This window comes from Sander lucioperca, chromosome 23, assembly GCF_008315115.2.
Source record: "Sander lucioperca isolate FBNREF2018 chromosome 23, SLUC_FBN_1.2, whole genome shotgun sequence".
In the NCBI taxonomy this organism is placed as follows: Eukaryota; Metazoa; Chordata; class Actinopteri; order Perciformes; family Percidae; genus Sander; species Sander lucioperca.
The window spans coordinates 3,670,908-3,686,181 of NC_050195.1; the positions used below are offsets into that span (position 1 = coordinate 3,670,908).

The window sequence follows — 15,274 nt, forward strand, 5'->3', positions numbered from 1 at the left end:
GCGGGATGAAAACGGGACACGATCCAAGGTCTCCTGGGTGAAAGTCCTTTGTTGTTTGATCCTTCCACCCCCCAACCTGCTTCCTTACACAGATTTTTGGTCTGTCATACTACTCTACAGTTGTCGCTCTTCTTCTTAATGGTCTATATATCGACAACGTTTCACCGCCGGGATTGTTCAGGTGTCGCCGGAAATTTCGCCGGATGTGTCTCATTTCGGCTGGATGTCCGTCTCCTATCTCTTTCTTTGTGTTGGCGTTCTAAACTCCGGATTTTTGCGTCGGTATCTGACGCTGAGAGACACTGACCAAGCGTCCAACCAAGAATTGGGAATTAGAACAGGTTTCCTGTTTGTGTATGAAATGCACAACTCATTGTGGGCAAAAAAATGTAATGTTAGAATGAATAATTCAATTATAATTATATTTATTCCTGTGTTTATCTCTCTTAATTTGAGGACTATATGTGCTAAAAAAAATGAAATGTGTAACTACGTATGCAGACGATGCAGTGTTACTGGAGATAAATGAGTTTTGTTTTTGTTGAGCTGTGATTGGTGAAGCAGCAGATGGTCGTTTGGCGCAGAGGCGATCAGATCTGTTTACCTCAGCTGCCATCTGATGCTCTGATCACACTGCCAGACTACCTGCTGCCTGGCAGGCTCATATCCACAATATTCATCTTCACAGTGATTAAAGTCATCAGTAACATAGAGAAGATAAAGATGCACTAGCTTTCTTTTTCATTATTTTCTGTTCTCATCAATTTTCCCCTTTACCCTCAATTTCAATTTGTCTTTCATTCTCTTCCTCTCTTCTCCAACAAACACAGACCTTATTTGTGTTTTAAAGTAGGGCTGTCAAACGATTCAAATGTTAACTCGCGGTTAATCGCAAGTTTTCTTAAACTGTTCTAAATGTACTTAAAAAGTTTTTAATGCTCCAGTAGTGTTTGAGACTGGACGTACTCCGGAGGTAACTCAGTTCACATCAACAGTACATGCAAATAACTTTAGTCTTTTGGAGAGAACCATCTGGAAGGGCTTTGAAACTCAACTTGTCATTTAAAAGACCCTTTTCTTTATCCATTTCTGGGTTTGGGTTAGGGTTAGTAAGTCTGTAAGCTTTTTATGTGTGGATAAAACAGGTTGTGGAATCACATTTTCTTTTTCTTCAGCTATTAAGTTTGTCATCAGTGGCGATTTTAGACCTTTTTTAGGGGGGCTCAAGCATCGTTGTACTCCCAGTTACAGTTGTTGACGTCACACACACATAAACAACAATGGCGACCCCTGTTGATGCTGTACAGACGCCGGTGATTAACGGTGAGAAATAGAAATAAATAGACATGAATAGGCAACGTAAAGTAATTCCGCACATTGTAATCAAAACAATACACATACGATTGTGTACTACTACAGGTTATGTTTATTAAATGAAGCCCAAAATATGTCGCCAACTAGAAATCGCTAGTATCAGCTAGCGCTAGCTAACGTCAACGTTAGGTAGCCGCTAGCTAGAAGGGTTTGTCGTGACTTTGCCTGGAACGCTACCGAGTCGTGACTTGAAGTCGTAACTTATGGGCTAAAAATTGTGTCTGGAACGCAGCAATATATTCATTGTTATCAGAATCAGAATCAGAATCAGAATCAGAAAGGGTGAAGGGTGAAGGTACTGATTTAGTGGGGGAGGGGGGGGGTTTAACACTTCTGCAAGGCACAATATCTGTGTCACATTCTCATTAGGGGCTGAGCCCCCCTAAAGGTCTGATCCTAGGATTGCCCCTGTTTGTCATTAAACTGCGTACTCCGCTTGCTGCCCACACATTTCAGAATTGCTTTTTTATTTAAAACTTCAACCTCCAAAAGCAAAAGCTTCACTGCACTGAACTTCACAAATAACAGAGATTGCATCAGACGTTACAAATAACTACTTCTATTCTTCATCTTGGTGTTTGGGAAGCTTTGACATTTTCCATATAAACCAAACGACTTAACGGTTAAACGAGAAATTAATCGACAATGAAAATAATCGTTATTTGCAGCCCTAGAAATAAATTAACATAAGAGGTATATACAACTAGAATAATACTAGAAGTAAAAATAGAAACTATACAAGAGCATTCCTTCCAGCGTACGATATTTTCTGAACTCACCTTCAACCCATCAACTTACACACACACACACACACACACAGTACCCAGCACCGGCACTGTGGATGTGATGAAGGGCACAGTGGTGATAAGGAGTTGAGTAGAGGGCTAAATGTGGAAGTTAAAATTGATAAGAGGACCCCAACGAACCGACACCCAGAAGACAGTCAGCCATTAGACGAGAGAGGCAGGACTAGACGAGGCTGTTCAGTTGAGTCAGAGCTAAAAAAAATACAAGAAGCTAAAAGGTACACAAAGGAGTTTGGAAAGCTTTACATCGAAGAAACTGTGAGTGTCCAAGAAATTCAGGAGAAGAAAGAGTGACCACGATGTTTTAAGAAGCCTTGAAGAACCTGAAGAGAGCATCGGAAGATACTGAGAAAATATAGAGTGGCTACCATTTTCAGAAGCAAACGTTTGGAAAGCTAAAAGACTAAAAGGAGGATTTGTTAAGGGACCATAAATCGTACAAGGTGAGTTCAACGTTGAGGAGTTTGGTCGTGACAACAGGAAGCTAACAAAGTGCCCGGGCGGTAGAGGAAGGTTCAGGGGAGGTTGGTAAAAGCTGGAAAGTGTGAAGACACTACGACATTCATAAGGGATTACTGGTAGAGTGACCTTACAGAATCTGAAAGCAAGGCCGGAACATTGAGGAATTTCACACGGTGATTTTGATGAAGCTGAAAAGGTGACCTTGACACGTAGAGCATTGCATGGTGACCATGAGTTGGAAGAAGATGCTAGCGGACAAAAAGTGTATCGACAAGCATAACATGAAGGACCCTGACAGGTGATCAGTCAGATACAGCCTGCAGTTTTATATTGCGTGGTACTTTCCGGTTATCAGTTTTCAATGGCTTTTATTTGGCAAGGTCACGTTGTCGGCTCGGTTTGTGTATGTATAGAAGAAGTGATTGTTACCGCCGCCAAGGAGGTTATGTTTTCGGCTTGGTTTGTCTGTTTGTTTGTTTGTCTGTCTGTCTGTCAGCAGGATTACGGAAAAAACTCCTGACCCGATTTTCATAAAAATTGGAAAAAGGGTTTAGCACGGGCCAAGGAAGAACCCATTGAATTCGGGACTGGATCCCAATTACAGGGCGAATACACAAGTCATTTTTCACATTTGTTATCATTGCGAGATAGGGCGTTTGTGCTGCATACGATGGTGTCAGAATAAGCAGAATAATAAGTTCCAGACGAGAAAAATTAATGTTTATTGAACGTTAACTCGGCGAGATAGGACTTATCTTGGCGAAGGTCCTTCTACATTCTCAAGCCTGGAAAAAAAGAAAAGAAAATCTGAAACGATTGCATGAAAGTCTGGGGAGCAGAGCCGGATAGTTGTGGGACACTGGTCGGAGCTGTCCGACGCTACGCCGCGATTGGCCCGTCGGCGTTTGAGGGGCGGGTCTTAGCAAAAGTTTAATTGCGGGTCGTCGTGTCAGAAATTGAGAATGTACTTCTGTAGGTTTGCTCCCCCTTCCTTCCAGGTTTTATTTTTTTAGTGTAAGATATACATATGTTTAATGTGCAAATAAACATCTCTAGTGGCTCTAGTGGTAATTGTTAATCTATAAGTCCTCTGGGAGGCCCGAGTTGGACTTGGTTAACTTGTTAGGTCCTTTGTAAGGCCTTTTATCTTTATAATTTTTTTAAATCGTTTTGAACTGCTCTTTAATGTTTTATGTAAAGCACTTTGAATTGCCCTGTTGCTGAAATGTGCTATACAAATACAGCTGCCTTGCCTTGCCTTGATCTTCTGTATGTAAAATTTTAAATAACTTCTTCAAAACTCATTTATATTTTAAATAGACTGTCTGCAACAACCTCAGTCGTTTACTTCTTACCTTGTTTTTTATGACCTTTGCTGTCGAGTGTTTTCTTTTTTTTTTTTAAAGCATTACATAAATAAAAGAAACAGCATTATGAGTAAACTGAGGCTAAACGTGATCTGTGCTTTGTCCCCAGAGGTGACGGACTGATGGACGAAGAGGAGGCTCCAGTGGCTCTGGTGGTAGATGGAGAAAGGAGAGAAGTTATAACGGTGGAGGGAGAGAGAGGAGAATCTTTCCAGGAGACGTTGGCAACGACAGCGACGATGCTGATCACCGTTGTTGACGCGACTACTAGAAGGACGGATGTTGAGGAGAAGGTGGAGGTTGGGACTGACAAACTAACAGAAGAAAAGGAGGAGAAAAAGGAAGAGAAAGACGGAGGAGATGAAGAGAATGGAGAGGAAGAGGAGAGTCAAGCTAAGAAGTTGGTCGGACCCTGGGAATCAGAGGTGAGAACTTCCTGCAACTTTTTAAACTCAACATACAACCCCAACTGAAACATTCAGCTCAGTTAACCCTCTGGGGTCTACGGGTATTTTCACACATCTTCTTAAATATATCTTTTTAGGGTATTTGCATATAATTGACCACCATGTGTTTTACATCAAAATGTTCAGAACAAACTCAGCTTTCCATATAGTAACGCCCACATTTTTTCTAGAGCAAAGTGTGAAGAGATAATTTGGCGCTAAAGCTAAAACGTTGATGATGGCTTTTTGAATTTCCTCAAATCTCAGACTGATCTCATGAAGTGGCGTATGTATGACACGCCAATTCGTATGCCATTATTGGCGTGTTATAAAGCTGCATACTCGCTTTTTAGCGTGTTTATCAACGTCGTTTGGCCTCCATTGACTAACATTACCTTGCGATTGCGTAGGGAATTTGGTCGGGGTGGAAGACGGGTAAAACACAGGACTTAAACTCAGGAGACCGGGGATTGCGTCCCGCGTATGACCCGCCCAGAGCCACTCTGGATCTGCTATAACCAATCGATCGCTAACGTTTGGTTGTGACGTCGGCTTAGCATCGCTAGCGTTAGCCTTAGCCAACTCCTTCACCGCTAACGGAGCGAGCTGGAAAATCAAACTGTTCCCAAACCCCGTGGGGAGGAGGGCCACAACATCATGGCCACCAACACAACTCAGCAAAGATTGTTCTAGCTCGGGCTTTAACTTCTGGGTATTCAGCAGCGTTGCCACAATGGACCGAATGGCTTCACTCACATCTTTCTCTGCTCGCATCTTTCTCCGCTCGCATCTTTCTCCGCCGCCATTACGGAACTACAACTCAATCTAGCGCACAACCTCAACATCATCGTTCTCAGCCACACCCTCTGTTCTCTGATTGGACCCGTATAGATTGGGCCGGAGAAAACCCGCGAATATACCGCAAACCGGTGTACTGAAGGAAAATGAAAATTGAGCGGAAGTACGTAGGAGGGCGGAGCCAGACCAGAGATCGATCACATATCACATGAAAATCCATCTTGTCAGGCTTCACTTGAATGCGTTTGTGTCCGAACTGGCAGCGGACCGAACCAGTCGGCGTCCAGCGAGGAGCTACTGCCGGCTCAGGGCGGCGTTCAGGTGTGTGTGTGTGATGGCCGCGACTGTTGGTGCAAAACAACAATGGCAGATGTGATAGACAGATGGTTCATCCAATTATCTGCCAGGTATTTTTTGACATTTTCTTAACAGTTTCCAATGATGGCTTCTTAGATGGTTCGGCGTTAACAAACCATCTGGCGCGTCAGGTGTAAACTTTAACTACTTCTCCCGGGAGTTTGTACCCGCTCCCCAAAGTTACACAGTGCGAGAACAAGCGTCCGGGGTGCACAGTGGGAATGACAGAGGCACCGTTCTCCCTATTACAAGTCAGAGTAGCATCAAACTGAGTCCATACCATTGTGTAAGTCCTTCTATTAACCCTCCTGTTGTCCTCGGGTCAAATTTGACCCGTTTTCAAAGTTTCTATGTCAGAAACATGGCTTTCTTTTCAACCAAATTTCCCAAAAATAACATGGATGGTTCCATATGCTAATTGATGATCATTACTTCTATGGTCTATTTGATAGAAAATCTGGGATCATCCATAAACATATGTTTCTCTGACCTTAACTATTAGTCAAGATAATTCCTAATTGCTGCATATTTTACTCAATAATTAGGCGTAATTTCATGTAAATTAGATTTATTCACCATCAATTCCATAAAGAAGTGTAAAACTAGTGGTAATAAGTTATGAAGTTGGCCAAAAAGATATAACACAGAATTGGGTGATCATTTCTAGGCTAATTTATGCTTTATAAACAGGAAAACCAAACCGGAGAACAAGTGCATGGTCGACGGGAAGACACTACGAGGGTTAAATAATTTCAATATGTCAATAAACACAATGTTCCCAGAAGTGTGGCTGAGTTCTGTGTACTGCCAAACATCTTTGAGGATTTTGCTTTACTTTGATGAAGTCAAGCTGAGAGGCAGATTTACAACCCCCCCCCCCCTCGGCTCTGACTGTGAGTCTTTGTATTGACCCTGGCGTGGGGCATCGTCTGGCACTGCAGGATTATATTCGCGCTCAGAGAGGATTATTAGCCATTATTAGCCTTTGATAGTGGAATTTTTTAGGACTGAATCAGGGCCTGTCAGAAAGGGGTAAGGGATTAACGATGCATGAATTAGAAAAAGAAACGCTGCAGATCATGCCGAGAGAATAACGTAGTAAAACCACTACAATATTTTATTTATTTTATGCATTTATTTCAGGTTTATTTGTCAGGGACAATGCACACTAATCATACATAAAAGTAAAGATGTGCCAGAATTAGCCTGGAGGCTATTTTACATCCGCTGTCCCTGGACTGGTGGTGAGAGGTCACCCCAAAAAGAGGTCAAAGCTATCAATAATACATACAGATTTGGCCCTATACAATGTAAGTTGATTATACTAATGCTGAAAGACAACAACATCAAAACAAGAACAGTTGGGTGAGATCAACACAAATACACAGATAGACACACACACACACACACACACACACACACACACACACACACACACACAGACACATTTGTTTCACTGACTTTGTGGGGACCCGTCATTGACATAATGCATTCCCTAGCCCCTAACCCTAACCATCACCACTAAATGCCTAACCTTAACCCTTACCCTCACCCTAACCATAACCTAATTCTAACCCTAATCCTAAAACCAAGTCTTAACCCTCAAACAGACCTTTAACCTTGTGGGGTCCAGCATTTTGGCCCCACAAGGCTGTGCAGACCCCACAAGTATACTGTTTTCCCCGGTTTTTGGACACCACGAATATAGTAAAACAAGCACACACACACACACACACACACATCACACACACACACACATCACACACACACACACACACACACACACACACACATACACACACATCACACACACACACACACACACACACACACAGGTGAACTGTCTGACCAGATAACAACAGGGTGCAATAACAAAGACATACATTTTGGTGGACATGCACAAAAACATTTTTACTGAGTATTTTTACTGTGTAGTATTAGTACGTTTACTGTAGTAATAAAGGATCGGAATACATTTTGCACCACTGCGTATGTGCAGTTGTTGCAGTTGCTCCTGCTCACTTTTTACCTTTCTGTAAAAGACCCCGTACTGTATTTATGTTGACCCTGCACCAGAAGTATTCTGATTCTGATATTGATATTTTGTCCCACCCCGGGTGTAGTTATTGGCCTCAGAAGTCTCATGTGCGCTTTTGTGTTTTCAGGCGTCCTCTGATGTAAAGCCTCCACTTCCAGACCCAGCATTCAACAGGAGGTGCAGCCTGCTCGCCAGTGATGTAAGTCCATTCACTGTTTGGGATTGTAGGGCTCTGTCACACGTACAGTTTGACAGTTTGAAGGTAAAACCTGACATAATCCAACACTATTATATATATATATATATCTATACTATGATATAACACCCTGTTCAAAGTTACCACAGTATTCATCCGTGCGATACTGACCCAGATATTTGAGTCTGCTGCAGTTTCAGTTTGATTTCCGACTCATGAATAGCAATATTTCTGGCTGTGAACTCTTCAACACGTCGTCATCATCTTCCTCCCTCGATTACGATAGGAACTGAACGCATGGTTGCCATTGGTAACCATGCTAGATGACTGGCCCTTGATTCATGTACACTCAAAGGAGAAAAAAAGCCTCTTTTTGACTAGTGCAGCAGCAGTTTACAGCCTACATGTGTCAGTAAATGGGTGAATGAGGGTGACTGCTGTTGTAGGATGTGGGAGAGTGAGATATTGATTCCCTGGTGAGTCAAACTTCACAGCTCGGCAGAATGACTCATCAGCTACGCTGAAGCAAGTCAACCTACTTTATAAAATCTTCTGCTTCCTCCTGCTGCTGCCTGCCCGTCTGTCTGTCTGTCTGTCTGTCTGTCTGCCCGTCTGTCTGTCTGTCTGTCTGTCTGTCTGTCTGTCTGTCTCTCTATTTGTCTGTCTGTCTGTCTGTCTGTCTGCGTGTTTGTCTGTCTGCCTGTCTGTCTGCCCATCTGTTTGTGTCTCTGTCTGCCTGCCCGTCTGTTTGTCTGTCTGTCTGCCTGTCTGTCTGACCATCTGTTTGTGTCTCTGTCTACCTGTCTGTCTGTCTGTCTGTCTGTTTGTCTATCTGTTTGTCTGCCTGTTTGTCTGTCTGTCTGTCTGTCTGCCTGTCTATTTGTGTCTCTGTCTGCCTGTCTGCCTCTCTCTCTGTCTGCCTCTCTGTCTGTCTGTCTGTCTGCCTGTCTGTCTGTCTGTCTGCCTCTCTGTCTGCCTGCCTGTCTGTCTGTCTGTCTGCCTGTCTGTCTGTCTCTCTATTTAACATCTTAATTAATCATCCCTCCCAGAAAGATTTTACCAGTCTAACCCTGAGAGATCTCAGGACTGTAGTTCTACTCGGCAGAATCTCCTCATCCGTAGGCGGGATGAAAACATCTTCATCTTCCTGGTGCAGCTTTGCACTCGCCTCAATCCTAAAGCCGGTTTGGAGATGTTGCTGTTACCATGGAGACGTACACCACTTCAAAGTTGTGCTCCTGGCAGCCTGCATGGAAAGAGCGAGAGTTTTAGTATATGACAGCTAGGGCTGCAACTACTGTAACTATTATCTTCATAGTCGATTCATCTGTGGATTATTTTCTGGATGAATTCATTAGTTTTCTATAAAGTGTCAGAAAATGGTGAAAAATGTGGATCAGTGTTTCCCAAAAAAGCCCGAGATGACATCCTCAAATGTCATGTTTAGTCCACAACTCAAAGATATTCAGTTTACTGTCACAGAGGAGAGAAGAAACTAGAACAATACTCACATTTAACAAGATGACAGAGAATGTATCAACTCAAACCGATTAATCCAGGGATCTTCAACAGGGGGTCCGGGACCCCTGGGGGGTCCTCAGAGTCAATGCAGGGGGGCCTCCAAATTATAGTAAATTTTAGAATTTTTTTCTCCAAAATTTTAAAGTCTTAACATGAATCCAACATATTAGCAAATATAAATCCCCACTGATGATAGGCTTACTGGCCCATATGTAAGGTGTCACGAAGGTAGCCATCCACAGATACAGTTCATCCTAAGTGTGTATGTTTAGCATTAAAACATAATTATAAAATCATGCCAACAATTATTAGGCTATTTTAATAGCTTAGTATTCTATGCAAAAAGGTATAAAGGCTTTAGGCCCAGTTTAATATGCAACTTTATTTTATACAATATATTTAGTAGGGGGGTCCCTGTTCCGTCTCTCTTTCAGTTAAGGGGTCCTTGATTTAAAAAACGTTGAAGACCCCTGGATTAATCGATTGAGAAGATTGTGGGGATGTGGCCGGGTTGGCTCGGCGGGTAGAGCAGGCGCACATATACTGAGAGGTTTATGCAAGGACAGCACATGGAGAAGAAGCCCTGAACCTCCTGGCAGGGCTGTAGTCAAGACCGAGTCCAAACGAGACACAGTCAAGACCGAGGAAGAAAGAATCCTCTTCAAGACCACTCCCTTACCTGTTCATCATTTATGTGATGCGAGAGACAGTATCTCTTTTATTTTAACCCTCAGGTTGTCCTCGGGTCAAATTTGACCCATTTTTCAAAAGGTTTCTGCATCAGAAATTTGGGTTTCTTTCTACCAAATCGTAAAAGAAAAAACGTGGATGGTTCCGTACAACGCTCCTCAGAGGTAAAATAAATGATCAGCTCAGTACTTTCATTGAATTTGGGTGTTTTAGTCAATTATATAACATCTAAAAAAGAACTGATTCAAAAACATCGAAAATAAGTTCCAAAAACGTCTGGAAAGCTTCCAAAACATTGGGGAAAGTGACAAAAATGTAAAAAAAAAAGTGACAAAAACATTGTGAGAAGCAACAAAAGTGTCAAAAAAGACGACCAAAACGTTGGGAAAAAATGTTTTTATTTTAAAAAACGAAAAAAGTTGCATGTTCGACAGGAATTTGATTAGATTTTATTAGGATCCCCATTAGCTGATGGAGAACATCAGCTACTTTTCCTGGGGTACACACAGAACATAAAACTACATTTTCAGATAATCATGTCATAGAATATAAAAATAAGAGCAGTTTAGCTAGTATTCTTTTCCTTGCAGATATACATATTCCTTTCCATGTATGCTGTTAAAAATATATATCACATTAAATACATAAACACAGAACATAGTAAAAATTAAATCTTACAACATCTTTGTTTACATATCAATATTCCTATACATAAACTAAGGCAAAACAAGGGTTAAGAATGATCATTTTAAGAGAGGAAGTTACTTTAGAAAAAAAGCATATATTGCTGGACTCGTTTTGAGACCAACTACAATATTTGGCGAGTCCAATGGGCAAGTCCATGTGCAAAAACCAACGAGTCCAATACGAGTCCTGGACTCAAGTACTACAGCGCTGCTTCCTGGACTACCACGTCCTCGCTGGTGAGAAGTATTTAGTACCTTTGCTTTGGTTTTATACCCAGTCTGGTTTCCGCTCACAGATTGCGGGCGGCGGACAGCTTGTCATCTATGGATTAATTCCATTTTTCTCTCCTGGGTCCCCCCCAGAAAATCTGCCGGTCTGTTGTTTTGACAAAACGTCCAATCAGACGCAGCCAAACATTAAAACTGTGGCACACGTTTGAAATAAAGTCCATCAGCGCTGTGCTTGTTGTCGTTCCTGTGAAATGCTGCACTTCATGTTGAGCCAGCAAGCAAAATGTAAAACAAGTTTTTACACATTCGCATTTTCTTACTTTTGTACATGTTTACAATATTAATCATTTAAATTATCTTTTGTGTTTTGTTTGTTTTCCAAGCTTAGTTTCAGAGTATGATAAATATATGAAGACAGTGAACAATGAACAGTTTTTTATGGTATTCAAACTGTACCAGAGGCTGATTATTGTCACGGAACTATATAACATATTTAATACAGTGTGTTTTGATTTAAACATAATCATCATTTTAATCAATTGTTTGTCTACGAAGAGACCCTTCAATTAATGTAAAATGCAGTTTCAACTACATTCAGGCTAGTTTTTATTTTTTAAATTGTTTTAACAGTTTCTTTGTGTGAACGCTCTTGATATGTTTTTGAGATGATTCAGCAGATTTAAAAAAAAAGTTATTTATTAATGCTGCACACAGACAGCTCCTCTGAGAGACTAAAACTCTGCAGAACAGCTAACGCAACATTCTTCCTGGGGATGGAGGAAAAGGGCAGCAGGAGTTCATGCAACATAAAGTCTCACGGCAGAACCACAACTCTGGGAAAAACTCCTTCCAGAGTTTGGTTAGCCCGTGCGTATGAAACTAGAGAAACTAAACACTGAGTAGGCTTACCTGTCGTCCTCTGGCTCGGCGTTTGACAGTTCATTTGTAGATATTTAAAGGTGCTCTAAGCGATGTCGCACGTATTTTAGGCTACAACATTTTTTGTCACATACAGCAAACATCTCCTCACTATCTGCTAGCTGCCTGTCCCCTGAACACACTGTAAAAAAACATCCTCACTATCTGCTAGCTGCCTGTCCCCTGAACACACTGTAAAAAATCACGGTCTCTGTAGACAGCCCAGGCTCCACAAACCGCAACAACAACAAACTTTGCCAATCTGCACCACCAAACATAACAAACAGTCTTGCAGCGTTCCAGCCAATAACCGACAAGAAGGATTTGGGGGTGGGGGTTGGGGGGTTAGTGCGCGGAAGCACAGAAGGGAGGGAGAGGGGACGGGATGAGGAGGAGGGAGGGGCGAGCTAGCCTCGTTTTGTTTGAAATTACTTTGAAAGTCAACAAGAAGTGCCGTCACCCAACATTGCTTAGAGCACCTTTAAGACGCGGACTAATCATTGACACAACTTGATGGGGGGGGAAAAGGAAAATCTTCCTCACGAGATTCAGAAACACGTCTCCTCTCTCGTCCGACTCTCTACGTCTGTCCTGAACTTCCCTTTTCTAATCTTCCCAGCTGCGTGACGCAGGTGAGCCACACCCACCTCAGCCTGGCAACCAATAGGAATACCAGGGTCCAACGTTAAGGTTTCTCTGAAAAAAAAAAAACTTCGAAACAAAAAACGTTAAAACATTTAAATGAAATAACACGTATGCACGCACGCACGCACGCACGCACACACACACACACACACACACACACACACACACACACACACACACACACACACACACACATACACACTCTCATGTCTCCTCCTCCCTGCAGGTGAAGTATAAGGAGGACCTTGAGAAGATGCGGGGTCAGAGTCTGTTTGTTCCTGGAGCCGAACTCATCCACTCCAAGAACATCAGCGCTGTGATATCTGAGGTCTGCACACACACACGCACGCACACACACACACACACACACACACACACACGAACGCACGCACACACACACACACACACACGCACACACACACACACACACACGCACACACACGCACAAACACACACACACACACACACACACACAGTTCTTATATACCTTTAATAACTTGATGTAATGCATAGACCTGAAAAGCCTTTTAAAGAAACAAGGAGCCTAGCAAATATCTACATTTTCTAAAAAGAAAAAGGTTTTTCACTCTCAGGGTCGATATATTGGTCATCACCAAAACAGAAGTACAAGAGCACACATGCACACACCATCACGCTCATTTGATCCACCGTCCTGATCATTTTTGCTGAAATGTGTTTCAGTCGAAGTACAAAGAGGAGGGAAAGAAGGAAGCGTCGATGTCTCTGTACTCGGTCCTGGCAGAGACTCCCGAGACTCAGCACGCCAGAGAGGCTTCAGAGCTGCAGAGCGAGGTGCTTACACTTCAAAACACCAACAGGTGGTCGACATGTTAAACACAGACGAAGATCATTGGCATAATTACTCCACAAAGGCCAGCGGCGTACCCTATATTAAAGACAGTTCAAAGCATCGCAGGAAAAATAGCTAAAACTATGAAAACTAAAAAATGGTACTTGGAGAGCACAGACCACCAACGGTGCATTCAAGTCAAGTCAATTCAGCTTCTTTGTCAATTCTCTCAAATGATGTGCCAGGCATCCAGAGGAATAGAAAATGCATGTTTCTCCGACCCATGGTGCGACAGGTGTAATACAATAATAAATTTGGGATTGTGCAAAAGTGAGACAGAGAAAACTGAAAAAAGTGAAAGTGTTCTTGAGTGTTACAGGCTCCTCGATGGTCCCATTTCCCAAGTTGTTCCTCTGTCTGTTCATCATCTTTAAGTCGTAATGTGGAAACAACACGGAAGCTACAATGAAGATGTGTTGTGTTTCACCGCTCAGAGCGTTTAAGCTGATTCCAGTATTTGCAGCGGAGAGCAAAGGGAAACAGATCAGCTGAGCTATGGAAGATGATCGGCAGCTCATTTCCTTTTTGATTATTCCGACACCGCATGAAAGCAGCACAAATGTCCTATCTCGCAGTGTTAACTACTCGGATCCTCTCTAAAATGTAACAGGTTCTTCCCTCGGCTCATGCTACACCCTTCCACCAAGTTTCACAAAAATCTGGCCAGTAGTTTTTCCATAATGTGGCTGACAAACACACAAACTTAACTGAAAACATGACTTCCTTGGCGAAGGTAATAAGACTTAGGGCCCTATCTTGCACCCGGCACAGCGCGGCGCAAAGCAAGTGTCTTTGCTATTTTAAGACCGTCCAGCGCCCACGTCGTTTAAATAGCAAATGCACCTGCACCCATCTTTGCGCCCATGGGCGTGCTGGTCTTAAAGGGAGGTGTGTTCAGGTGCATTCTGGGCGTGCTGGTCTTACAGGGAGGTGTGTTCAGGTGCATTCTGGGCGTATTGCTATCTTGAGGCAGCGGGAAGTGATCGCGCCATTGACCAACAAAAACCTGGTCTAAAGTCAATAACGCAGCATTTCATTGTTATTTTAACAGAGCATTAGTAAAATGCTCCTAGGCTCGTGTACAGCACGCACACACTATGCTTGTTACACACAAAGGAACGGGCAGCAGCACACACACATGCAGAAGATTACAAATAAAAATATTACGGTGCAAATCCTCCATCATAACAGCAATGCTCCAAGGTCCAAACGCGCCTGGCTTTTAAAGGGAATGGGAGATGATCTCTGATTGGTTGATTGCATGTTACGCCCAAAACACACCTCTGATTAATGAAGACACTAAGTACAACACTTTAGAACCATGCACCCGGCACACGGACACTTTTTTTCCGCCGTCAAACTAGCAAAAGTGGATTTGGACACGCCCTAAACGCACCTGCACCAGGCGCTTCACGCCGTGCGATTAGATCGTTAAAATAGGACCCTTAGTTGGTAAGAAAACCTTGGACGATGGCGTTAAAACAGCCAAGAGTTTTTAGTCATCTCTAAATACTGTTCCTTTAATGATTGTGTGACTTTCTTGGGTTTTAAAGTCGGCGATAGTGATCGTAAAAGATGATTGTAGCACTGACGGCGTTGTGTCGGTTTGTGTTTCAGATCAAATACAAAGGAAATGTGAAGACGGAGATTTCCTCGTCTCTTTATTCTCTTCTGCCGGAAACCACCGAGACCCAGTTTGTCAAAGAGCTGACGGAGATACTGAGTGAGGTCAGACTGGATGGAGGGAGGGAAGGATGAATGGATGGATGGATGGGTTATGAAGATAGATGGACAGAAAAATAGGTGACAGGATGAATAAATAAAAGATGGATTGATAGAGGAGGAACACATGATTAAATTGATATATA

The 15,274-nt window shown here is 42.6% G+C and overlaps 1 protein-coding gene across 1 annotated transcript in view; it reads left to right on the forward strand.

Moving 5' to 3' along the window:
- The window catches only part of LOC116053716 (nebulin), a 106,245-nt gene that overhangs the window by 2,925 nt on the left and 88,046 nt on the right, over positions 1-15,274 (forward strand). The window contains exons 2-6 of the mRNA XM_035998317.1: positions 4,119-4,434; positions 7,776-7,847; positions 12,762-12,863; positions 13,238-13,348; positions 15,024-15,134. Coding sequence (XP_035854210.1) covers positions 4,119-4,434; positions 7,776-7,847; positions 12,762-12,863; positions 13,238-13,348; positions 15,024-15,134 — 712 coding nt within the window. The remainder of the gene's footprint in view (positions 1-4,118; positions 4,435-7,775; positions 7,848-12,761; positions 12,864-13,237; positions 13,349-15,023; positions 15,135-15,274) is intronic.